General features: G+C 38.8%; 2 protein-coding genes across 2 annotated transcripts; one reads left to right on the top strand and one right to left on the bottom strand.

Annotated features, from left to right (window-relative positions):
• The first annotated feature begins 220 nt into the window (after nt 1–220).
• Nucleotides 221–7,241, top strand: LOC121789618 (pyruvate kinase isozyme G, chloroplastic-like). The gene is given in 13 exon segments (XM_042188039.1): nt 221–655; nt 1,208–1,461; nt 1,853–2,017; nt 2,745–2,879; nt 2,991–3,047; nt 3,050–3,100; nt 3,190–3,278; nt 3,930–3,992; nt 4,764–4,939; nt 5,363–5,465; nt 5,933–6,081; nt 6,720–6,828; nt 6,927–7,241. Coding segments are annotated over 12 exon segments (1,311 nt in total). The 5' UTR covers nt 221–655; nt 1,208–1,361; the 3' UTR covers nt 7,041–7,241.
• A 170-nt stretch (nt 7,242–7,411) lies between these two features.
• On the bottom strand, nt 7,412–11,473 carry LOC121789617 (protein NRT1/ PTR FAMILY 7.3-like). The gene is made up of 5 exons (XM_042188038.1): nt 11,360–11,473; nt 11,166–11,277; nt 9,292–9,509; nt 8,667–9,223; nt 7,412–8,583 (listed from the first exon to the last, which is right to left on the bottom strand). Exons 1-5 carry the CDS (start codon nt 11,381–11,383, stop codon nt 7,716–7,718), a joined length of 1,779 nt encoding a protein of 592 aa, XP_042043972.1. The 5' UTR covers nt 11,384–11,473; the 3' UTR covers nt 7,412–7,715.
• Nucleotides 11,474–26,851: the final 15,378 nt, after the last annotated feature.

The following is a 26,851-nucleotide window of genomic DNA, read 5'->3' as shown; positions in this document are numbered from 1 at the left end:
TCAATGTAGTATTTGCCGTTTTATAGTTAATCGACACTTAAACTAATTAACAAAACAATAGTAAAACCTAAAGCGCAAACTAATGCAAACTAATTAAAAAATACAACCATTAACTAAAAAATGACAAATGCTACATTGGGGCGACCCACTGCAGGTGAAAGGGTAGGAGGATAAAATGCTGACGGTGGTGGTGCATAGGGGGCGGGCTTTAGTGCGCGCCTTAGGGCGCCCCACTGATGCCCTAAACCAACCAAAGAGGAGTCGACGGAGAATCTTCATCTTCCCGACTCTGCGCCTGTGTGATTGCCGCCATTATTGCTCTATTTTTATACGTCGCTTATAATATATAACCGTTTTTTTACCTAGCTCACAATTCATAACCATTTTATATATGCTCTTTTTTGCGATGGCGACGACGGCAATGGCAACGGCGACCGTAAACCTGCCTCCTTCTTCCTCTTTCATGTCTTCAACACCTGATAGCCTCACGTCTTCCGGCAACACGGTCACCGATATTTTATTCCACTGCCAATTACCTAGACCACCACTCCGCCTTCGTCTCTCTTCTACCAGTACCCGCTGCAGCTATGACGACAAAGCTACGGACTCTGATTCCATCGTTACTGCCTTTCCGCCCAACGGTTTTGCATTCCCCGTACGTATTCAATTTCTCTCCGTACCCGCACCTGTGTTTTCATTTGGAATTTGGAATATTGGGTGATTTGAAGAAAAAAGGTTTATTTTCGACATTGGAGGAATTAATGCATGTGATTTGAATATTTGTTGATGATTTATGTCTATAATGGGAAAACATGTTTAATTCATTAAATTTGGACGGTCTTAATCTGATTGTGAATCAAGTTTACCTAGTTGCTCTGTTTATTTCGTGATCTCCTGAAGAAAGTCGATTACTCATCATGCAGAGGTACTTGTTGCATATATAACATTAGTGCATTGTATCTCGTTCATGATGCATAGCTGAATGTATAAATCTCTATTGACAATGACCGACTGCAAATTAGGATTGCCCAAGTTGCCTGCTCCGTCATTTACTTCCTCGATTTAATACAATAGAAAGTCGGTTCAGCTGTGCTAAATGTTTGAATGATGGCATGTTGCCATTGTATTACTGGCATCTCTTTAATTTTTTTTTCCAACATACTATGTGTTTATCCTAAAAGGTAACTTGAATTGTTCTGCGTTTCAGTCTATTGATAACAATTGGAGGCTGACTCGGGTTAATTTAAATTCTCAAAGGAAAACGAAGATCATCTGTACTATTGGCCCTTCAAGTAGCTCGCGCGATATGATCTGGAAACTGGCTGAAGCTGGAATGAATGTGGCTCGCTTAAATATGTCTCATGGTGATCATGCATCACACCAAAAAAACTATAGATCTGGTCAAAGAATACAATGCACAATTTGAGGACAGAGTTGTTGCCATAATGTTAGATACCAAGGGTAACGGCTGCATGTCTCAACGTTTTGCATCTGAACTATCTACTTATACAGAATCCTACATAGTTACTGGCACATAATAAAGGATAATCCTAAAATCTGTTCTCATGTCCATATCACTGCATAATTAGTTTATATTTTTACAGGACAACTTAAATATGGACCCAATTTTTTTACCTTCGTTAAGCATGATAATATGATTCTTTTTGCATGTGATTGCCATAAGCTCGTCTTGAGTTGTCTACTTAATTTTTTCCACTTTTGCTTTTTCTTTGTACTTTCCTATTATACCATAAACAACATAAAATTGTTCTTTTTGACTCAAAATGTAAATCAGTTATAAAACAAAACATCATGATGAACTCTATATAAACCTTAATGATCTTCATTTAGGGCCCTGAGGTTAGAAGTGGGGATGTTCCACAGCCGATCCTTCTCAAGGAGGGACAAGAGTTCAATTTTACAATCAAAAGAGGAGTCAGTACAGCTGACACAGTTAGTGTTAATTATGATGACTTCATAAATGATGTTGCTGTTGGAGATATTATACTGGTTGATGGTGAGTACTATCTGTTATATGGTGAAGTCAGAAGGTGTACTTTTTTCAGTCATTTGCCCATATTTTATTCTTAAGTAGCACAGATGGTGTTTTTACTTTATATAGGATGTGTTTTGTATATAACATTGTCTGACGGGTCAAGATCTTGATCCAGTCACTAGCAAAATATCAAAAACAAAGAAAAATGAAAGAGAGAATAACTATAAATATGTCTTTATATATGAGTTTATGGGCACAGCCTCATGGATCTTGACCCATCAGACAGGACACAAGCTTTTACGCTTTTTATATTGATTTCTGTATACCTTCTGAAAGTTACAGTTATAAATTGCACTCGAACCATGTGAATCATCCTCCTTACATGCCAACAATAGGATGCATTAGGTATCTTTTATAATTGGAATGTTCTTTTGTTTCACTTCTATTAATTAACTAATTATATATTTATATATCACAAGAGGAATTTAAATATGAGTATGATATAGGGAGGAATGTTTAATGCCTTTTAGCTTTTTATGCATTTGTAGAATGGGTATAACTTTTGTATAGAATTCATGGGAGTTAAGGTTGTTTGAATGTATAAGTGAGATTGTGCATGCAAGTTAATTGCATCACAACTGGATGTATGGGGTAAATATGATGCTTATTCTGCAGATAGTTCCATTGCAGTATCTATTGATTAGCTTTGTTACTAAGTAAACTTACTACGGGTGACTATCTTTTATAGGTGGAATGATGTCTTTTGCTGTGAAATCAAAGACAGAAAATTTGGTAAAATGTGAAGTAGTTGATGGTGGAGAACTGAAGTCAAGGCGTCATCTGAATGTGCGCGGGAAAAGTGCGACACTCCCTTCAATAACAGGTTGGTTGAGTTTTTCCAATGCTCTGATTTGTAAGTATCATTTTCTGTTTTTTCTAATATACTTACCAGAATGGTAACTCTTCAACTGTGTGGCATTTGCAATTGTCACAGACAAAGACTGGGAAGACATTAAGTTCGGTGTGGATAACCAAGTTGATTTCTATGCTGTTTCTTTGTCAAAGATGCCAAGGTTGTCCTTGAACTAAAAGATTATCTCAAACGTGAGTTCTCTGACCATCTTATCCTAAATTGTAGGATGTTTTGATTGCATGCTTAACTGGACTTAAAAGACCTTTTCTGCACTCTGCAGGTTGCAGTGCAGATATTAGTGCAATAGTAAAGATTGAAAGTGCTGATTCCATACCAAATCTTCATTCTATCATTTCTGCATCTGATGGGGTTAGTGCTACCTTTGTGCTAGAGGAAGTTGTTACGTTACAAGAACTGGAGACTAAGAAAAGTCTTCTCTACTTTACAAGAATTCTATTTACTGACGATAAATGGTTGATTGAGCAGATTAAGGAACGACATCTAATAATTACACAAAATATGAATAATTTCTTAAAGTATCTTGTTGGTGAATTAATGTTAAGAATTACATCTGTAAGATACTCCGTATTTGTTAAATGTGAGAGTGTAAGTTTGGAAAAGATTTTGGAAAGTCAGAATAAGGTATTCTTTAAATTGGCTTATTCTTTTGAAACAGTGGAGTCAACACAGAAACTAATAGATCCTGCTCTTATGCCATCAGATTTTTTCTAACACTACAAATCTGTGGAGCTGAGATGTGTGAGTCGGTACTCTGTAAGATTATAACAGCTGCTGAAGTTTAACCCAATCACTTAATGTATAACACTGACCTAATTTATAGTACATTCCCATATCTGCAACCCTAGCCCACCACCCAACAACTCTTTGAGATTACTTGGATTCTTTTAAAAGTTAAATTCTTAATATTTTTTCTCTTAGTTTATCTGTGACCTCATCATAATATGTTCATATATTGTCTTAACTGTGGGTTTATTAATTCTTCAATAATGATGGTGATAGGCAATGGTAGCTCGTGGTGATCTTGGAGCTGAACTCCCGATTGAGGAAGTTCCCTTGTTACAGGTACTTAATGCTTAAGATGGAATTTAGTATTGCTCTTTATACATTTCTTGCTTGCTGTATTGTGAATTACTACAATGAACTTTCTCAAAGGATATAGATCTCCAAAATTCCACGAGATGGGAGAAAGAAGGCAAAACATGACATGGTTTATATCATTTAGAATCAAAATTTTAGAAGAGCAATTGATGGTCTGAAAAATTAGAAGAACAGTTTATCTTGCATGATTATAGTTCACTTATGCTCCTTTTTTTTCTCTTCATTGCATGTAGTAGTTTCCTCTTCTCCTGTTGTTCATTTTAATCTTTCTGTTCTTCTGTAGTATACATGTACTCTTTACTGGTCCCAGTACTGTAATCAGGCTTGTCAAGAATCTAGGTATTCTTAATGCATATCAAAATAAGTAGAGTTAATCTTGGCATGAGCTAAATATTGCCTTCATTTTCTGGTAATTTATTTGGAGAAACAGCCTAAGCACTGCGTCAATGGGACTGAAGGTGTATTCAAGGCAGAGGCTTGAGTGAAAGAGGCACACCAGTCTTAGTTATTTTTATTGACCAATTCTTAAATTATTATTATTGTTTTGATTACGTTACAGGCTTTATGTGTTTCGCATGGGTCTGGTTAGGTTAAAGCATTTTCAATGCCAAGGCTTATGTTTTTCTGGATTATCTCAACGGCTTAGGCTGTTTGCAGAGCTTTCTAGTCTGCTGACCATATTTGGAGTGATAGTTCATTTAATCAGGTGATTTATGATTCCCTATTTGTATACAGGAGGAAATCATAAGAAGGTGTAGAAGCATGCAAAAACCAGTTATAGTAGCTACAAATATGCTAGAGAGTATGATTGATCACCCAACACCAACAAGAGCTGAGGTTTCTGACATTGCGATTGCAGTACGAGAAGGTGCGGATGCGATAATGCTTTCAGGAGAAACAGCTCATGGGAAGTGAGTTATCTTGATCTCAGGGGACACACGCTTGAAAGTTGTCGCTCAAGTTCTTCGTTCGAATTTCCAGTTGTTATGTCGCCATTTTCTAAACTGCTGATGAAACTGATAGTTTAGGCTTGCTTGGGTTATCAGTTTATACCAACTTAAAATGGCTGTGTTTACTGGAACTGATACTTCTTAGCAGGATATTGAATATGATCTAACTTCTACTTTCTTAAATTTACTTTCCTTCAACCAAACCATAATCTTATGAACAACTTGAAATTTCTTATTTCAATCATTGAACCTTGAATTAGCTAGCACCTTAGCAAGGCAATTTAATACATGATTATGCTATTTGTTTCTGTTTAAACTGATGAAAAAAAATAGTTTACTAATGCTTTATATTCTTCATTACATTATTTTTTATTTCCATATTAGATTTCCATTGAAGGCAGTTAAGGTGATGCATACTGTGGCCCTGAGGACTGAATCAAGCTTACCATTTACCAGCAGCTTACTAAGTGGAGCTGCTGCTTATAAGGTGTGTGTAGTTCTTAATGTCAGGATTTCTCTAGCAGAATTAATGGTAAATATTTGTAAATGAGATCGTAGTTTACGTGTTTTTGGTGACCATATCTCTAAGTTCTTTCCTTGATTTCTAACGGGATGTTACAAGTAGATCATTTTTCAGTCCATAAGGCTGGTCAAAGTCACAACCTTGGCCAGGCTATGAACCCTCCTGTATTAGCCAATAAATAGCCAGATAACTAATTTTTCCTCTTCCTATTCCTATCCCTCTTCTTGCCTTTCTCTTTGATTTTCCTCCTCTGTTAGCTTCTTGTTCCTCCTCCCACTACTCTTTTATTTACATCCTCTCCGAGCTCAAGATTTTTGTTGTGAACATAATTTAACTTCTAATTTACAATGTTTAAGTGGTTAGCTTTTGACTTGGCATTTTCTTGAGTTAATTTTTCTTAGTGTTTGAGTTATTTCTGTTTGATATAGCAGATCCTCATGAGTGATAGGTTTGCCCTTCATGCCACCGAAATGGCCAACTCTCTGGGTACACCAATCATAGTTTTCACAAGAACAGGTTCTATGGCAATAGCTTTGAGTCATTATCGACCATCTTCAACAATATTTGCTTTTACAAATGTGTAAGTTTTTATAGTATCAGCATTCCCTAATAACATGCATGAATTTTGTGATTCTTAACAGCTATAATTTGACACAACCATATCCTCGACGCCATGTGTCTATCTCTCTAGAAGCGTCTCTTGGTTCATACTCTGAATAGTCTTCCTTATGATGCGTTATTGCTAAGTTTCCTTTTGTTTTAGGACAATTTTGTTTTACGCCCAGCTTTGAAACTTCTCTGATCGAATGTTACCATTGCCAACACCAGTTCCATAATTTAAAGTGCAGTTGTATTTATGCTACCACCTTTGTCCTTTCTGAGTAATGATACAATAAACATCAGACCATAACTTTACTTATTATGGGGGCAATAGCAGTTGTTTTGGTGTGAGAATCCACTAGTATGGAAACTGAGAGGAGAGACTCGTAGATTAAAAAACATGAAAATGCGTATCTGATAAGATATCCTGGCTGTGTTCATGATTATGTAGACAATAGGTAGAGGTGGACTATTTTCAATTTATGCCTATGCTCATAGTCATAGATAAATTAATGCATTCAGAATGACTGGGCCTTAACATATCCATAAGCATCTACATTTCTGCTAAAGTGTCTATAGATATTTATTTGTTGGTAACTGAGCCTGATTTTCTTGCAGTGAAAGGGTGAAGCAGCGTCTGTCCCTTTATCACGGCGCAATGCCCATACATATGGAGTTTACAGATGATATTGAGGAGACCTTCTCTCAAGCTCTGAAGCTTCTATTGGTGACAAAATGATATTTTTATGATTTTTTTAGCTTGCTTCTTGGTTTGTTACTGATGTATACTGCAAGTTACATGTTTTTTTTGTATTTTATCTACAGAACAAGGGTCTTGTGGCTGAAGGGCAGTATGTAACTCTGGTCCAAAGTGGAGCACAACCAATTTGGCGACGAGAATCCACGCATCATATTCAAGTACGCAAAGTGCAGAGTTGATGCACGGATAAGAGGGAAATGAAGCTTCTGCTGTGTAGAGATATCGCTAGATAATAAATCTTCAGTTGAGCCAAAATCGGGGTAAATATGTTTGAATTTACTCTTACTATAGTAATAAATCACATTGTCACTGTTTTACAACGTTAATGTTATTGCTTGCAAGCTATGATATATGCATTTATAGAAGGGTGATTGGTGTTATTGCTTGCAAGTGGTGCTCAAATTTAAGGTGCTAGTATTAGTGAAATTCAAGACCAAATGTGATAGATTGGGATTGAGGATCTATCTACAGAGAAGTAGAAATAGCATGTATAGAAGGGTGATTGGTGAGTGTTGGAGATGATACCCTTAAGTTAGGTGCACTTTTCTCCTTTGGGAATCACTTTGCGAAGATGAGATAAATATGATAAAGAAGCTTAGTCAGCATCAAAATACACATAGACATCTGTTAAAGAAGTTGCATAATTATTTTCATGAGAGCAGCACATCAATTGTGGAACCAAATTAAAGAGCCTTGTCACAAGTTGCCCTTGATTTCAAGCCGTAGGCACGTGAGTCGCAGACGACGAATCTCTTCTCTTCTCCTCCAATTCTTGAGTACGAACAAAGCGTGACTTGGATAAAATCATCCCCAGATTGAGTGAGGCAGAGTTGCAGCACAAGTTAGATGATGTATTACACCTCATAATCCTCATCATCCTCCCCTTCACCCTTCCCTGTGAACTTCATGCTCTTGTACCATGACGCACACGCTATGTATATCATGAGATCAATGGCCGTTAGCCCTGCGAGAAGGAAGTAGAACCTCTCCAGATGCCCCTTGTTGAGGTTCCCCGGTATCCACCCGGGCATGTTGTCCACTGTCGATATCTTCATCACTATTGACACCAGCAGGCTGCTCACGTAGTTCCCCAGCGAGATGGACGTCATGCACAGCGCGCTCCCGAAGCTCTTCAGCCCATCGGGTGCCTGAGCGTTAAAGAACTCCAGCTGCCCCACGTACATGAACACCTCCGATGCCCCTATCAGGGCGTATTGCGGGACCTGCCAGAATATGCTCAAGGAGCTCGACCCTTGGCAGTGTTTGCAGTCCTTTCTTGCGTATTTCAGCCTGTAGCACTCGACTATCCCAGCCGAGACCATTGCCATCACCGCGATCACGAGGCCAATCCCCATCCTCTGGAGCTCGGTGAGCCCATTGGAGTCCTTCCTCACCCTGCGCACGATGGGGTCAACCACCCTCCTGTATAGGAATATGAAGAGGGCCACGCTGAGGATGTCGAAGCTGGACATGCTTGCAGCAGGGATCCGGAAGTTGGAGATCTGCGTGTTCATGGCGTCGCCCTGCTCGACAAAGAGGGAGGCCATCTGCGTGAAGACGACGGAGTAGATTATGGTGCAGAGCCAGATGGGGAGCAGCCTTAGTATGCACTTCACCTCCTCCACTTGGGAGATGGGGCAGAGGCGCCACGGATTGGTGGACTCATTCTGCTTCAGCTCGTCGAGATCTTGCTGTGTCACAAATGCTGCCCTGTCCAAGAATCTGCAACAAAAACTCATGTCAATAGATGATACATAACTTTATGTTAATAAATTTCGCTTGTGTTGAAGTGTGTCACAGCTTACTTGATCCCCTGCGTGTGGAGCATCTTCCGGCCACCGTCCTTGGACCCCTTGGTCTCGTACAAGTTGGCGTCCTCGCCCGTTGGGATCCTCACGCTGCACTTCTTGGTGGCTGAGACCAAGACCTGGGAAATGCGGGAGAGGGGGTTGCCACTGGGCTTGAAATGGCGGTAACGCTTGGTGCCTCCGAGGAAGAGGAAGAGCGCGAGGGTGGCAGAGGCCGTGGAGGCCCAGAAGCCGAGCGCCCACAGGCCTTCGTCCTCAAAGTATCCCAAAATAGTGTTGGAGAAGAGCGAGCCAAGGTTCAATGCAAGGTAGAAGTAGCTGAAGAAGGCCACTTTCGAATATCCCTCAATCGGATCCTCTATATCGAATTGATCAGCACCAAATGTAGCTATGTTAGGCTGGTAGCCGCCATTGCCAAGAGCAATCATGTATATAGAGATGTAGAAAAGCCCCAGCTCCCAACTCGAATGCGTGTTGCATTTCGTGTTCTCGTCCCCACACCCCCCGGGCTTGAGCAAGAACACCTGAGTTGATAATGACAAGAGCACTAAACCCTGTTTGGAGAAAATGGTAAGCAAAGTTTCTGATCATGTGAAGTATTTAAAAATAGAGAGATGCTTACAATGACAAAGATGGACTGAAATATGGCACATGTTTTGTATCTTCCCCAATAAGAGTCACTAAGGAAAGCACCAACAAGAGAGAATATGTAGACAGTCCCGGTCCATTTGCTCACGCTGTTAGCTGCTTCCGCGTTGTCTTGCTGCAGCACGCGAGTTAGGAACAACACCAGATTCACTCCCACCCCGAAAAATGCTAGCGTCGCTAGACCTTGATTCACTGCATATACATCAAATTATTCGTCAAACTAATTTATTTAGTCCATTTTCTTTCTCATTATTATTAGAGTGATTTCAAGAACACATCCATTGTTTGCTAATACTCACAAAGCAACATATCTTATGTTGATTTGGAGATTGTCAAGAGTTATTCTATTTGCTAGACTGATTTAGGTAATGAAGGTGGAATGATTATTCAATGTTCACGTGCAATTTTATCAACATTCCTTATGTAACATACTGCCTAGATTCGTGTAGAGAAAATAGTTTGCTTAATTTCCACTTGCTGCAAAAAATTAGACGTGAACCCTTTGCTTTAGTCTTTCCCAAAAAATACAAGCATTACAACTGACTATTGAAAGGTTCCCATCCCTTGGCTTTCCATGGATCATCACCCACACAAGAAAAGACCAATATTATAATGTTTCAATTTCTTTCAAGAAATTAATTAAGGATGGTAGAATTGAACATGGGAGAGAGAGATGGAGGGAAAAATAACCTAACAAAACGACTATGATATAGAGGCTTTCCAAATTGACATCTAAATATTAAGATAATGAAACAGAGATGGGAATTTGGAAGTGCGGTATAGCTAATTGATGAAATTGACAAAGATCCAACTTTTTTTTAAAAAAGGAACACATTTTACGTCAAAATATTTAGTTTGGGAATATTTTATCTTTAGTGGAGGCATTATAAAGATACAACCTTTTTAAAACCTAATTGTGGTAATATCAATAAAAAAAATTAATGAAAGTTTACAAGAGTGATGAAGTCTTGAGTTCGGTAAAAGTGATAAGAGCGCATTTATTTAAACTAATTTAGTCACCCTTTTGAAAGGAGACTAATTAATTTGGAGAAAATAGAAAACTCATGTGATTCGCAAATAATGCTTAGTGCTGTCATCGATGCACTCATTATCATATTTTGCCAAAAAAGCCGTGATATACACTATACTCCCTCTAATTATATTAAAAAATTAATTTCTACTTGCGATATATGTTCTGTTTAGTTGTCGATCATTTTCCATTTCTAGTGGTTACGAAAAAAAAACAAGAAAAAGCAATAAATAGATTTATCCCTTGAGTGAGAGAGAGAGAGAAATGCATAAGCAAGTTAATGAATGAGCCAAAATAGTGTCTTCCAATACATATGAACTCCTCCATAAATCCAAATTTAAGCCTTATCGAATAGAGAAGAACAAGTGGCACCTCCCCTCTTCATGCAAACAATAAGTCTTGGATTACGTGTCATCTTAGTCTGTTTCTTTTGTTACATTTTGCTTCATCTCTTTTGAATAAAATTTATTAGCAAGAATGTTACTCAGCTTAAAACGGTGAGTAAAATTTTAGTGGACTAGAATTGGCTATTTATATGCATAATGTTGATGTGGGTGTGATAGGATTTGCATGCCACTACACTAGGACACTTGCAATCTTTCTTTCAACATTAATTTCCTCCACAACCCAAATTGTCAATTTCAAGAACGTCAATTTTGATCCATTTGAACTTATAGAATGTTTAGTGCATATGCAAAAAGACACACTCTTTAGTTCTTTGATGTGAAAGTAGACCAAGATTGAATTCACCCTTTTATTTTTGAGGCATTACATATATAAACTTATGCAAATATATGTGATAGAAGAGGTAGACTTACATAGTATGATGGTCCCAGCAGACCATTTTCCAGTTCGGTCTCGAATTGCTAGTTGTCCATGAAAATCAACACTTCCATCACATGTGTATTCTTCTTCCTTCAATTTGTGAGCCTAAAAATAAGATAAATCAAGTTATTATGCATGCTTTAGAATGTGATGCATATTGTGATGAGAGGAGGATATGATTAAACACCTTGGATAATTCTAAGGATCCCATTTGAAGGAGAAGATGAGGGATTGTGTAGTGAAGTTGTGTGAGTTAAGTTGATGGGGAGAGTTGTATATATGAATATTGTTGAAGAAGGAGTTGAGAATATATGGATGCAAGAAACAGGTAGGGTATATATAGAGGTGGGAGAGAGGAATGGAGGGCTGAGATTTAAGGATGAAAACATAATGGGAGTGACAAAATCCAGATGGCTCAGCATTTTGGAACACTGGTGTTGTCACACTCTACATATCAATTTACTCGATTTCAATTCATGGTATATCCAATATCATTGGATTAAAACCAGTCAAAAATTCCACTATTCCTCTAATTGTGGCTATATTTTTAGGGAGTGGGAGAGAGTGGGAGAAATTAAGTGATTCACTTTAATTAATTAGTTGAATTTAGTAGTAGTAGTAGTACTCCCTATTAATTATCAAGAGTTTATTGCACCAAATAGATTATATAATTGTATTTTAGAAATTATTGTCTCATAGTATTAAACAAAACATAGTTACATGGTTGATAAATTAAAAAATAGGAGTATAATTTTTTTCTCAAATAAGTGCTAATTTTTTTTCTCGAGGAGTTTTTTTTTTGAATATGATATTTATATTGTTTTCTTTCAGGTGAAGATTATATGAAATAATGAAATCATTATTATAATCCTTTCATGATGAATTTAATGAAATGTTGCATAAATTATTTCTTAGACACCCAAAGAATTTTTAGTGGTCTCTGGGGAAAATGGTAAAAATATGACTGAAAAGAACTAAAAAAGCCTTCTCCTCATATTCTTAAAATGTATTTCATCATTTCATTTGATTTTCCATCTCTTGTAGCAATTCAATGTTCAAGAATATGAACTGAACATATTATGTAGGTGTAGAAATGACATGTTTGATTGGATTTGGACCTGAAGAAAACAAACATAATATCTAGGGGCTATAATCAAAATTTTATTGAAAATGTATTTTAGTGGTAAATAGTATAGGCTAGATTTAAATTGTTTTATAATAAGTTTTTTTGTCTTATTATTTCCTTTTATCTCTATGGTGGAGAGGGACAAGCGAGCTCGGTTGAGCCACAAGGAATTAATGTTACTGTTTATAAGTCAACAAAAATATATGAGAATTGATAGGGGCTTTTTGCATGTACTATTCTCGCTAATAGAGTTGATTTTCTCCTACTTGAATGAGAGTAGTATAGGAATGTATTAATATGACAACATTTTTTTATTGTAACACCATATTATCAATATAGATCGTTAGATCTGAAGATCGTGTGATTCTCAAGCTGCCACGTGGCAGCCTATTTTAATTAAATTGGAAGATAAAAAAGCGCTGAAGGGTAAAATTAGTATTCTCTATTTTCAGTTTGTTACCAGATTGCAGTGTTACTCTATGAATATTGCAGTGTTACTCTATGAATATTGCAGTGTTACGTGTCTGCATAATTCGTAATAGTTTTTTACCTTGCCAGATTGCAGTCTTACTCTATGAACATTACAGTCTTACACTATGAACATTGCAGCATTACTCTATGAATATTGCAATGTTACGTGTCTGCATAATTCGTAAAAGTTTTTTACCCTACCAGATTGCAGTGTTACTCTATGAATATTGCAGTTTTACACTATGAATATTGCAGTATTACTAAGTAGTATTTGCAGTTTACATATTACCTAGATCTGTTTACCAAATTACCCCTACACATCAATATCCCCTACATTATCCAGCAATCCAGACTCTATTTCAATAAATTAATCTCAACCGTCCATGTACCATATCTGACGGATTAAATTAGTGGTAGGATGTCACTCTAACTATGGTGGCACCCTAATGCTCCCCCGACAATATATATTATAAATTCATAAGTAGCCGAATATGTCGCACAAGATTTATATAGGGACATATAAAGTGAAATTTATCCATATGGCATAATTTATGTGCATCGAACTTCTCATAACGTATTATATGTATTATCGAATGTTGTAAAATCAAATGTTCTAAACATGGCCTTTTCATATTAGTAATAAACTTGTGCGTATTCACCATCCTCATTTCAAGTTTATTTATTTACTAATCTAAATGGATATTTAATTAGAATATTGGATATTGATGGAGTACGTACTAAACAAGCCCAACAGCAGTAAAGCCCATCAGCCTAAAGCCTAAGAAAGAGTATCAGTTCGGCATGACTAAAGAGTATCAGAGTTCAGTTCGGCACAACCAAAGAGTTCGGCCCCAGCCTACAGCTCGGTAAAAGCCAACCAATCAAACTCTGCTCTCAGGTCGGCATCAAGCTCTACTCTCAGATCGGCAAAAGCTGCTCGGCCATAATTCAGCAGTTCGGTCTCAGTATTTGACCGAACTAGGAGATAGTGGACTCATGCAGGATTTCCACCTCCACTACACCCACGATCTATTTAGTGGTGTCAAGCAGTCATTAACTCATGCAGGATAGTGGACCCATGCAAGATCGCCACGATCTCCACGACATCCACTACCTAGTAAATAGCTGCATGCCACGATCTTGGTCCTTTGTATAAATAGAACCTAGATCTGATAGATAGGGTTACATTCTCTCGATCTCTAGAGATAAAAAACAAAATAGCAAGTCTGTATTGTAAGCTGTAGAAAACAGATCAAGCAATACAACTCCGCCTTCTTTTCTTCCCGTGGACGTAGATTTACCTCAGTAAATCGAACCACGTAAATTCTCTGTGTCGTGATCTGTATCTTCCTGCATTCACTAACATCAAATTTTCGCGGAATCATCACTGGCGCCGTCTGTGGGAAACAGAGAACCAAATTTGTGATAAAGCGAATTTTTGACCCTTTTTCCACCCCAAAAAAATGCATACCAGATCACATAACACCCATAATACCGTTCGTGATAACCGTGAGGAAGCTAGTCCAGCTCGCAGGTCTGAAAAACGGCCTCGGGAGACATCTACCTCCGGTTCTCACGAAGAAGGAACAAGCCACTCCAGGAGTCATCGCACCGAGTCTTCCCAGCAGCCCGATTTAAATGAAGCTGTCAAGCTGTTCTTGGCCGAGAAGCAGGAGGAGTTCTTAACCTTCCTACAGAAGAGCCAACAGCCGGAGAAGACAACGACGGATTCTCCCTCCTCATCTAGGCATGAAAGTCACTACCGCAGTAGTGACGTGTCTTCCAGGAGAAAGAATCCTCAACCCCGACATGTTCCTGTTCCTCCTCGGTACCGGAACCACAGGAGAACTCCATCTCCTCCGTACCGAAGAGATGTCGGGTTCGCCATGTACGGAGCATTAAAGACTCCGTTCTCGGACGATATCACCCGAACTCCTTTGCCGCGGAACTACCGAACTCCGTCGATAACCTATGACGGACTCGTGGATCCTCATGATTTCTTGGGACGCTATCAATATAACATGGCGAACCAGGGTCTCAACGAGGTCCACATGTGCAAGCTGTTCCCCGAGCTGCTTATCGGGAACGCCAGAAGGTGGTTCGACAGCCTTCCTCAAGGCAGCATTAGATCCTACCGAGATCTAATGGATGCTTTCCACAGGAGGTTCTTTCAGAAAGCGGAAGCCCGGATCACTTCGGCTCAGCTGCTTTCTATTCGTCAAGGTCGCGACGAAAAAAATCAGCGACTTTATGACAAGATTCCACAAGGAATGCCTGCAAGTAGACGATCTCAACGATCTGCTTGTCATCTCGGCATTCCAAAATGGAATCCTGCCTGGAGCTCTCTACAGGAAGCTCGTTGAGTGCGGTCCGCAGACAGCTCAGGAAATGTGGGACATTGTGGACCAGTACTCCCGGGCCGATGAGGCAGACCGTCGCAAACGGTCGTTAGACAGCTCATCGTCCCGAGGAGACAGAAGGAAGCCCGATCATAGCGATCAGGGGCATCCTCGCCGGACTCCATTTGAAAGAATTCAAAGGGCTCCGGTGCGAGACAGATTGGGACCCCGTCTCAACCCCGAGAAGCCGCCTGCTCAGTTCGTACCGCTGAACAAGTCAAGAGCGGAAATTTTCGAACTACATTCCGATATGTTCGAAAGACCAAAGCGGATGACGAAATCAGCCGTGCGGCGACCTCAGGATCAATATTGCTCCTTCCATCAAGCCCACGGACACGATACCGAGGAGTGCCGAGATTTGGCTGCAGGTATTGATGTTCTTGTGAAAACAGGAACGTTAAAAAAATACCAAAGCAAGCAGCCGAAAAAGAACAAAAGGCAGAGAGGTGCGAATTGCAATCCTCAGGATCCGAAAAGGCATGAGGATCCCGAAGACGACGACGAGCCGCAATATGATGGAGTAATCCAGACTATTGATGCTCTCCCTGCCGGGAAGACTAAGTCGTCCCTAAAAGCAGAACGCAGAGGTTCCAATCAAGAGGAGCCAACACATAAAAGGCTGAAGAAAGACGAAGTGATTACATTTTCAGATGCCGATCCCGTCCCAGCCATCTCTCCTCACCAAGACGCTATTGTCATTCAAGCCGGAGTGGCAAACAAACTGATCCACAGAGTATTTGTGGATACAGGAGCATCAGTCAGCATTCTTTTTAAAGAATGTTTCGATAAAATGGAAGTGGATCCAGCTCGGCTTAGTCCGGCTCCACTTCCTCTGAAAAGTTTCGCCCAGGAGGACACCCGCCCTGAAGGCATTATCAGCCTTCCGATCACGGTGGGAAAAGCGCCTACAAGCTCCAATACGATGATCGAGTTCTTTGTGGTGAAAGCTCGGTCCCCGTACAACATCATCCTGGGGAGAGACTGGCTCAACACAGTTCGGGCCGTTTGCTCTACTTATCACCTCACCATCAAGATCCCTACTAAAGGAGGGATAGCGGTCATCCGAGGTGACCAAAAGAGAGCAAAGGAATGTCTACAAATTGCGCTTAGAAGTGCCGAGCAGTCAGATCGGCACCATCAAGCATAGCAATCACAGCAGCCGGAGTCAGAGGCGATGACCGAAGTCATACCGGAGCCGAACTCGATGACAGTTCAGCTGTACGAAGACGATCCATCCAGAACGGTTAAGATCGGCTTCGCGGGAACGCCTCTACTTCGGGAAAAAACCATCCAGCTCCTCAAGGAGTATAAAGACGTCTTTGCATGGTCTCCGTTGGACATGACCGGAGTGCCCCCCGAGGTAATCACTCATCGGTTAAATATTGATCCTTCGGTCCGGCCGATAAAACAGAAGCAAAGACTCTTTGCGGCAGAACGAAGTCAAGTCATCCATGACGAAGTCCGTCAATTATTGAAGGCGGATGTGTTATTCGAAGTGAAGTATCCTTCGTGGGTGGCCAATCCTGTCATGATCAAGAAAAAGGAAGGAGGATGGCGGATGTGCATAGATTTCACCGATCTAAATAAGCATTGTCCCAAAGATTGCTATCCCCCTTCCGAATATAGATAAAAAAGTAGAAGCTTTGATCGGCTTCGAAATTTTCTGTTTTCTTGATTTATACAAAGGATATCACCAAGTGTTGATGGATGAGAGTGACGCTCCGAAAACAGCTTTCATTACCGATTTCGGCATTTTCGCTTATAAAAAGATGCCATTCGGTTTAAAGAATGCCGGAGCCACTTATCAAAGGATGGTAGACAAGCTTTTTCGGCACCTGATTGGAAAGGAGGTCGAAGTGTATGTTGACGATATAGTCGTCAAAAGCAAAAGCACTTCGGAGTACGAGCACAACCTTAAGTCCACTCTCAACGTGCTCAAGAAAGCCAACCTCAAACTTAATCCCCAAAAGTGTACCTTTTTGGTAGATTCGGGAAAGTTTCTGGGTTGTTGGGTTTCAAAGGACGGACTCAAGGCAAACCCCTCAAAAGTTCAAGTCGTTCAGAACATGGCAATGCCGAAGTCCATACATGACGTGCAAAGGCTAACCGGATGTCTAGCCGCACTGAATCGATTCCTTTCCCAAGCAGCCGAAAAGCAACTGCCGTTCTTCAAGGTGTTGAAAAAGGCACCAAAGTTCGAGTGGGGAGCCGAGCAGAAAAAGGCCTTTGACGAGCTCAAAAGTTATCTAGCCGAGCTTCCTATTCTCTCTGCTCCAACCAAAGCCGAAGTAATATTCTTATACTTAGCGGCATCCGATCAAACCATTAGCGCGGTGCTTGTACGAGAAGAAGGCCTAAAGCAGTTTCCCATCTACTTTACAAGCCGAGCATTAAGAGGTCCAGAAACAAGGTATCAACCTCTGGAAAAAATTGCTCTGGCATTAGTAAATGCAGCAAGGAGACTGCGGCCATACTTCTATGCTCACAAGGTATGCGTCTTAACCGATCTGCCTCTTCGGCAAGTTTTGACCAAGCCAGAAGCATCAGGCAGAATCGCCAAATGGGCCATAGAGCTGGGAGAACACTCAATCGAGTACCTACCTCGAAAAGCCATCAAGGGACAAGCCTTGGCAGATTTTCTTGCAGAGACCAAGTTCGATCAAGCAATCCCTGTCATTGCCGAACAGAAAAATTCTGCCAATGCCGAACTAGCACAGCCCTTGGAATCCGAAGTAGAGCCGCCAGACTGCTGGAGCGGATTCGTAGATGGAGCTTCAAACAAGATGGGAAGTGGAGCTGGTATTTTACTCGTCGCTCCCGACGGACACGAGGTAACCTACTCACTTCGGTTCCTATTCCCCACTACTAATAATGAAGCCGAGTACGAAGCCCTCCTTGCCGGACTCCAGTTAGCGCAAAGTCTGCTCGTCAAATCTCTCAAAGTCCATTGTGATTCACAAGTCATAGTAAATCACATGTTGGGTACAAGTGAAGCCCGTGACGAGAGAATGAAGAAGTATTTGGACAAAGCGCAAAGCATCAGCCGAAGTTTCTCCTATTTTCGGATAATCCGCGTTCCCAGGGCGGAAAATAGCCGAGCAGATACCTTAAGTAAGTTGGCCTCAGATCCGAGCTCAAAGGCGGAAGAATTAATGCATCGAAGCATTGATGAAGCCGAGGTACATTCAGTGTCCAGCTCGCCGAACTGGATGACGCCAATCTTGCAGTATCTGGATCAAGGACAATTGCCCGAGGATAAGAGAGAAGCTCGGAAGATCACGTGCCGAGCACTCCGGTACGAACTTCATGAAGGAGTCCTCTTTAGAAAGTCTTACCTCCAGCCGTTATTGCGGTGCGTAGGACCAGAAGAGACGGACTACATCCTCAGAGAAGTTCATGAAGGATCGTGCGGCAGCCACATCGGAGCTAGAGCTTTAGCTAAAAAAGTTCTAAGATGGGGATATTACTGGCCAACCTTGGTACAAGAAGCAGTGCAGCTCGTCAAGACATGCCCGAAGTGCCAAATCCATGCAAATATCCCAAGGATGCCGCAGACCGATCTATCCACTATGCAAAGCCCTTGGCCTTTCATGCAATGGGGCATAGACATAGTGGGACCACTTCCTCAAGCTCCTCGGCAAATGAAATTCCTAATCGTTGCCGTGGACTACTTCACGAAGTGGGTGGAAGCTGAACCATTAGCTGCGATAACGAGCTCAAAGGCATTGGACTTCGTCTGGAAGAACATAGTGTGCCGATTTGGCATACCCCACATCCTCATCTCGGATAACGGGACTCAGTTCACCGACAAGACGTTCAAGAATTGGTGCCAAGAGCTGAATATTCAACAGCGGTTCACTTCAGTCTCTCATCCACAAGCAAACGGACAAACGGAGGTAACAAATCGTATCCTGGTGAAAGGGTTAAAAGCTCGGTTAGAACAAGCCAAAGGACAATGGGTAGAAAATCTCCCTCAAGTCCTATGGTCCTACCGAACTACACCCACAACCTCCAACGGTGAAACTCCGTACAGTCTGGTGTACGGCACTGAAGCCGTAATTCCGGTGGAGATCGGCGTACCCAGTCCCCGAACTCTAAATTTCTCCTCAGAAATGAATGACGACGGACTGAGAGCCGAGCTAGATCTTGCCGAAGAAAGAAGAGAATTGGCATGCATAAAAGCAGCCAAGTACAAGGAGCAAGTAGCCCGGTATTACAACCAAAGGGTGAAGAAGCTGCTATTTCAAGTAGGAGATCTCGTCTTGAGAAACAACGAAGTAAGCCGAGCAGAAAAGCTGGGCAAGCTCGAACCCACATGGGAAGGTCCGTATCGGGTGTCAGAAGTCCTCGGCAAAGGGTCTTACAAATTGGCTCACATGTCAGGAGAACAGGTACCCCGAACATGGCACATTTCCAACCTCAAAAAGTTCCATTTGTAAGAGACAGTCCGGTCAGTCAGTCTTGAGTCCTGTTCAGTCAATGTGCTTTATTTGGTTTACTTGGTCTTTATTTGTCTCTGTGCGTTTTTGTGTGTTTTGTCTGTCTCTGTGCGTGTCGTCTCTTACAAATGGTACTGAGGTATCTTGTTCTTCGAAGGCTGATCCCCTTCTTAGAACATATACAAGCCAACGATTGTGAGTCAAAGCTTCTACAGAAGATACAAGACCACAATTCAGCTTAAACAAGCAGTTCGTCTGAAACGAGCTGCAACAAGCCAACGATTGTGAGTCAAAGCTTCTACAGAAGATACAAGACCACAATTCAGCTTAAACAAGCAGTTCGTCTGAAACGAGCTGCAATAAGCCAACGATTGTGAAGTCCAAGCTTCTAAAGAGGATACCAGACCACAATTCGGCTTAAAAATCAAGCACTTCGTCTGAAACGAACTGCAACGAAAGTCCGATTCTCGCGATAAAACTTGCCTGAATTAGGACAAGGGAAAGTCCGATCCACGCGATAAAACTCGCCGAATTAGGACAAGGGAAAGTCCGATCCCCAAATTAGGACAACGGAAAGTCCGATCCGAGCGATAAAACTCGCCAAATTAGGACACAAGCTTAGTCCGGTCAAAGATGTTTATTTCATCAGACCAAAGACGAGTCCGGTCAAAGATGTTTATTTCATCAGACCAAAGACGAGTCCGGTCAAAAAAGAGTTCACTTCATAAGACCAAGGACAAACATCGACTTACCCCGTACCTTTATCCAGAATGCCGAAGTAATTCACTTCGCTTTCCGGGGGGGGGGTAGTGATGGAGTACGTACTAAACAAGGTACTAAACAAGCCCAACAGCAGTAAAGCCCATCAGCCTAAAGCCTAAGAAAGAGTATCAGTTCGGCATGACTAAAGAGTATCAGAGTTCAGTTCGGCACAACCAAAGAGTTCGGCCCCAGCCTACAGCTCGGTAAAAGCCAACCAATCAAACTCTGCTCTCAGGTCGGCATCAAGCTCTACTCTCAGATCGGCAAAAGCTGCTCGGCCATAATTCAGCAGTTCGGTCTCAGTATTTGACCGAACTAGGAGATAGTGGACTCATGCAGGATTTCCACCTCCACTACACCCACGATCTATTTAGTGGTGTCAAGCAGTCATTAACTCATGCAGGATAGTGGACCCATGCAAGATCGCCACGATCTCCACGACATCCACTACCTAGTAAATAGCTGCATGCCACGATCTTGGTCCTTTGTATAAATAGAACCTAGATCTGATAGATAGGGTTACATTCTCTCGATCTCTAGAGATAAAAAACAAAATAGCAAGTCTGTATTGTAAGCTGTAGAAAACAGATCAAGCAATACAACTCCGCCTTCTTTTCTTCCCGTGGACGTAGATTTACCTCAGTAAATCGAACCACGTAAATTCTCTGTGTCGTGATCTGTATCTTCCTGCATTCACTAACATCAAATTTTCGCGGAATCATCAGATATATCCAAATGTTTCTCTTTACATGGAATATTAAATGATAGTGTTCGATTTGATGGATTATTTACACAAGATTAGTATTTTGTTCAACAGATGTGCTCAGATACTTAGTTTAATTCGAAACAATGGCACATAAAATTCATCTTGCATTAGCTTATGAGTCTCGACTTTCCCATGTGCCAATCTTAATCTAGGATAATCTCGAGTCAATTCAACTATGATAATCTCGTGACAATTTAATATTGAGCAACTAATCGCCCAAGTAGTATTAAGTTTGATTGTCTATAACTATTTCCCTAATATACAATATAAAACTAAAAATATGATATATGAATATTCTAGAAAAAGATATAAAATTCAGAATAAATTAAAGATCGAGTGAGGCTAGAAAGGTATACTAGTACTCCTACAAGCTATCAACCACGAACGGATATGATTGAGCTGTTGCACCAGAGAATAAATATCAAATACCTAATTTTCTATCATTATTTGTCCCTCACGAGTACTATCATCTAATCAATAATAATATCTGCAAAAGAATAGAAAAAAAAACAATAAAAAATTGGAAGATCCCGTATCCGTACAAATGTACAATGTAAAAGAAGCCCTGCACTTTGTTTCACGAATTATAAGATCAGATACTCCCTCCGTCCTTCAGTAGGAGTTCTATTTAGTTATAACACGGATTTTAAGACGGCGACACGGCGGGAGGGAGCGCTTGGTCGGTTTGGAGACGGCTCCATGTTAGACAACCCGTACGATTCCGTACTGAAATCGGGATCGTACTGGGTGTCGGCGTCGAACGAACGATATTCGCCGGGTTCTGTACCCGGCCAACGCGCCTCTCCGCTAAACATAGGACTATTGAGACTTGAATCCATTTCGTAGTAATTATGTAAATGTAATAAGTTTCGAAAGTGAAATCGTGAAATGAAATTACAAATGAACTCTATTTATAAAAAACGAAACCGCGTGCCATCGTCCGCGTCGATCGTCCGCGTAGCCCACAGTGGGCCGGACGATGGCGTGGACGATGACCTATCGTCCGCGGCCATCGTCCGTGTAGGCCGCAATGGGGCGGACGATGGCGCGGATGATGGGCATCGTCCGCGCTATACTCCGCGCCCTTAGTATTGGGCGCGACGATCGTCCGCGGCCTATGTCACGCACCCGCAATGGGGCGGACGATGGTGGACGCGGACGATGCGCGCCATCCTCCGCCCCATTGCGGATGGCCTAAGTATTATACACAGTTCAAATGTATACGTAACAATTTATATAATACTATATACTACTTTAAAACAAAATCCAAATAAAAAACTGATGTGCGAAATTAAATTGATCTATGATTGAAATAGCACGTGAACAAATTTGGACTACATTGTTAAGCTTGCAACTATATATCTACATAATTTTGATTTTTAACATAATATAGTATACGTATATTTTTTTATATCAGCCATTCAGAATTTTTTTAACTTTCAATGTTTTAGATATAGGATAGAATTAGACTAAATGTGTAAATGTTAACATTATTATTTTAAATGTGTAAATGTTAACATTATTATTTTACATAATAGTACATGTAGATATTTTTATCAGTAATAAAACAGCTAATGACTTGACCTTTCAAGGAAAAAAAGTAGATTGCCTTAGATTTTTGTCGTGTGTACATAATTTCCTCGAATCAAATACGGGAACACAAATGAAGTAGGTTTTGACATTAGAGTTTAACATAAATAAAAAATAGGTGAGTTTAACAGTAATTAATTAGGTAATTAAAATAATCCTAGTTTTTGTTTCATTGAGATATTAACGTTGGGTTGTCTTATGGATATAAAGTCGGTGAGAAACATCATGTACAGATAATAAATACTACAGAGATTCGATGTCAATAAATAGTTGTTTGATAAGGTAGGCAACACAGTAGGAACAAATTGCATCCATCAATACAGAAGTTCTTTAACAGCTAAATAAAACCATTTTTTAATAAACAAATTAAAACCATTTTTGTTTGATTAATTTGTGTATCTTGTTATCTGTTATAATCTGCAGCGATTTGGGGAATTTCTTTTCAAGTCTAACTTGAAATCTCTTTTACCGACTGATTAGGCTCTCCTGGATATTCCTTCTCTTTGGGAAAGTTTTAGTTTTACAATTATATTCGTACCTAAAATTATAGAATAATATCTAGGGAGATTGAACAAATTATAACTAATCTTAAATGCACAATTAGATAATACAAATTTAGTTCGCTATAATTTATAGTAAAGGATTTAGTTTTCTATAATGACATTTTAGTTCAATCCTTGTTTTCAAATTCATGTTGTGAACTAAAACACTTTTATAGTGAATTAAATCTGTGTTCTCTAGTGATTGCTCTATATCACCACTCTTAATATCTATATATTGGCTTTAAGACCATGTTTGGTTGACGAAAAAGTAAAGTTGGCAAGGAAAATGATTCATGGGAAAATGAATCCCGGAAATATGATTCCTAATAACTTTACTTTCCATTATTTGGAAAATATCAAGATTTTATATTTGATTTAAACACCAAACTAAAAATATAAATTTTTAATAAATTATTAATTATAAATAATAATAATTATATTATTATTACGATGGATAGTTTAAATATGGATCATCTGAAGGGGTTGGCAGCGGAAGCGTGCATGTTCTAACGGATCACATAATTTGATCTATTTAGTAGATTATCTAGACAAAATCTATTCGCGTAATTATCACATGTATCATGCTCATAACTTAAATTAAAACATGCTTTAACATATAAAATCCCTAAAACATGCTTACTACGGAATTAGCCAATTTACCTCGTTGATTCAATCAAGAATTGATGATGGCTTGCTCCGTCTCCTCGTGAAGATCTTCAGTACTCGACCTCGGATCTTCTGACTGGTGTCCCGGACTGTATACTGATATTTGTGTGGGCAAATCTCACCAGAATACTAGGACTCGAATAATGAAGACAGAACTCAGCTCACGGAAGAAGTAATTTTCGAACTCTCTCTCTTTAGAGGGGGAGGGGAAGAAAATTGGGAGCAATAATAATTGTTATTTCTGTCTCCTTTATTCTCCTATTTACATTAAGTCACATATTGGGCATAGTCAGGGATCTAAGAAAGAATTTGGACATGGCCTCACCCAATTAGTTTTTTACTAATTAAATTGAACCCACAATTTAATATAAGCTTATATTGGAATATTACAAGCAGCCACTACAGAAGTAAGATTGCACTGCCTTTCCAAATCCGAAATTACAAGTATTCCGGGTTTCCTTTTATTTGTTTAATTCATTTCTCGCGCTTAAGATAGAAACATCCATTAATTAATTAATGTCTGCTATGAACTTAATTAATTAACATAATTTATTCTCCAAGAGTGGACTTAGCAAGAAACTCTTATTTATTATTCATAGAGTAATTAAACTCCAACTAGCTAGGTTCCGAATAATAAAACTTTGTTTCGAGCTCCTCTTGTGGATGTTATCAAACGAGACTCTCCTCGCGCACGATTCAACATAATAGCAATCCTAGCACCGCTAGATAATGATCACCACTACCCAATATACCTGGATCGTTGGGTGACGAAAAACCCGCACCTTTGGTAAGTCAAAGTAGTAGATACTCAATATCGTATGCTCAATGCTAACGACATTGATTAAGAAATTAATTATCAAGACCTCGTCTTTCAGTAGATAGCATAAAGACTCGTCTTGCTGTTAGATCCATTCAGTGTTATACAACACCAACGTCATCATATTTCAATAAGGCTTATAAATAATCGGACTAACATTGCAACCTTTCACGATAGGTAGTCTAGGTCTATCTGAGTTGTGAAATTCTTATTTTTCTTTGTTCAGAACTGACGTCGTACCTTAAATTGAGCGCAGCCCACAACCGGTCTACTAGAACAAAGACTTAGACTTATGTTATGTTCGCTTATACATTTAAATATGCAATAAACATTCATTAAATGTAAAACATAACAACATTATGACAAAAATAATCTGTTGTATTCATTGGAAAATAATTATTAGAGTTTTACAGTATTCAATCACTCGAAAGGTGATTTCTAGTATACAAACCCTAACATCATCATCATAATATATAATAATATAATTTTCATTATAGTTACATGGAGTATTATAATAATAATAATAATAATTATTATTATTATTATTATTATTATTATTATAGTATTCCAGATATTATAATTAAATAATTTATAATTTAAAATTTCACTACGATTTATTGACTAATTATTATTTATAAAATAAAAATTACTATTATTTATTATTATTATATAATTTATATTATATAATTATATTTTCATTATTTAATAAATTATTAATTATTATTATGATAATAAAAAATTCTATATAAATATTATAACATCAATTTAATTATAGTTATTTATTATACTGAAATTAAGTATGATTTATAATTTTAAATTATTTTTAAAATATTGTATTTAATAATAATAATAATAATAATTACATATTGTATTAAATATGTAAGAATCCTAAAACTGTGAAAAATAATAACTAAGAAAAGCTAGGATTCAAAATCCTGTAAAGTTGTACTAACTTTCCCTGTTCTCGAGATTCTGATTGTTTTCCCAGTTTGATTATAAACCGAAACAAACACATGAATTTAAAATGTAGGCAATAAGATTACTTTCTCAGACAGAATCCTGGCAACCAAACATGACCCAAATGATATTTTTACTCGTACCAAATGATACTTTTATCTATAACATGATATAAATTGATAGAGTAATTTTTTTTAAAAATGTAATTGATATTTTTTATAGAAATATATGGTACTTATTAATGCTACTTTTAATTCATGGAAATGATGCATTTAATAGTAGTAAATGTACTTCTTTGATGATTTGGAATTCTAGATTGTATGGGGTCTGATCGTATCGCAGATAGTGTCCGCATGGTGCGACCATATGCAAGGAATGTTTTTCTTGAGAAAAAAATATATAGATTCCCAGTAACATTTGCAATTTGTTTTTTTTCATTATGAGCAGACTCGGTGTAGGTCTACATCACATAATTACAACAATATTAGGGCATCAATAACCTTTTAAGCACTACATTGTTGGCACTACAAGGCCACAATCAGTTAACACTACATTATTCATCTATTTTTTTTATTTGCATTTTTAATTATTTTATTTATGACTCTCAGTTAAGTAAATTAATGAATAAATGAAAAATAGTAAAATTTCATTATATAGTTGAAAAAAAAACTATAAAATTTTAAGAAGTTAAAGAAATTAAAATTAAAATTATGAGAGAGAAAAGAAAAGAATGGGAATGTCTGAAGAATGAAGTGAGGACCGTGTCTACTTACAAGTGATCAAACTAAATTAGATTTTCAATTTTTTATAAAAAAGTAATGTCGCATGTCGTTGGTTGACGAAACTCGTGCTCAAGCACACACATACACTTATTTATATAAAAAATTATCAATAATGGTTTCCCGTCTAATGATCAATAATGGTTTCCCGTCTATTGCCTTGATGACTTGAACTCTCGACATATCCCTAAACCCTTTAGAATAATTTGCAAATTATACTGATGAAGTAAATTTTACTTGAAAAAATGACATAAACTGTGTATAACAAGTAAACCATATTTGAAAATCTTCGAAGATAAACTATACTTGACGTTCATCTGTCATACTGCTCAAATCCAATCTAGGTAGGTTGTTATAGACAAAAT

The sequence above is a fragment of the Salvia splendens genome, unplaced genomic scaffold, assembly GCF_004379255.2.
Source record: "Salvia splendens isolate huo1 unplaced genomic scaffold, SspV2 ctg291, whole genome shotgun sequence".
Lineage (NCBI taxonomy): Eukaryota > Viridiplantae > Streptophyta > Magnoliopsida > Lamiales > Lamiaceae > Salvia > Salvia splendens.
Note: the sequence above shows the minus strand (reverse complement) of the source record. Positions and strands in the feature narration are given on the sequence as shown.

What these genes read in the sequence shown, in the direction of transcription:
- LOC121789617 (XM_042188038.1), bottom strand. Translation starts at nt 11,383, where the DNA reads ATGGGATCCTTAGAATTATCCAAG. An exon ending in GATCCTTAGAATTATCCAAG is followed by an intron (nt 11,278 to 11,359) that starts GTGTTTAATCAT and finishes TCTTATTTTTAG; the next exon opens with GCTCACAAATTGAAGGAAGA. An exon ending in CTCCACACGCAGGGGATCAA is followed by an intron (nt 8,584 to 8,666) that starts GTAAGCTGTGAC and finishes TTTTTGTTGCAG; the next exon opens with ATTCTTGGACAGGGCAGCAT.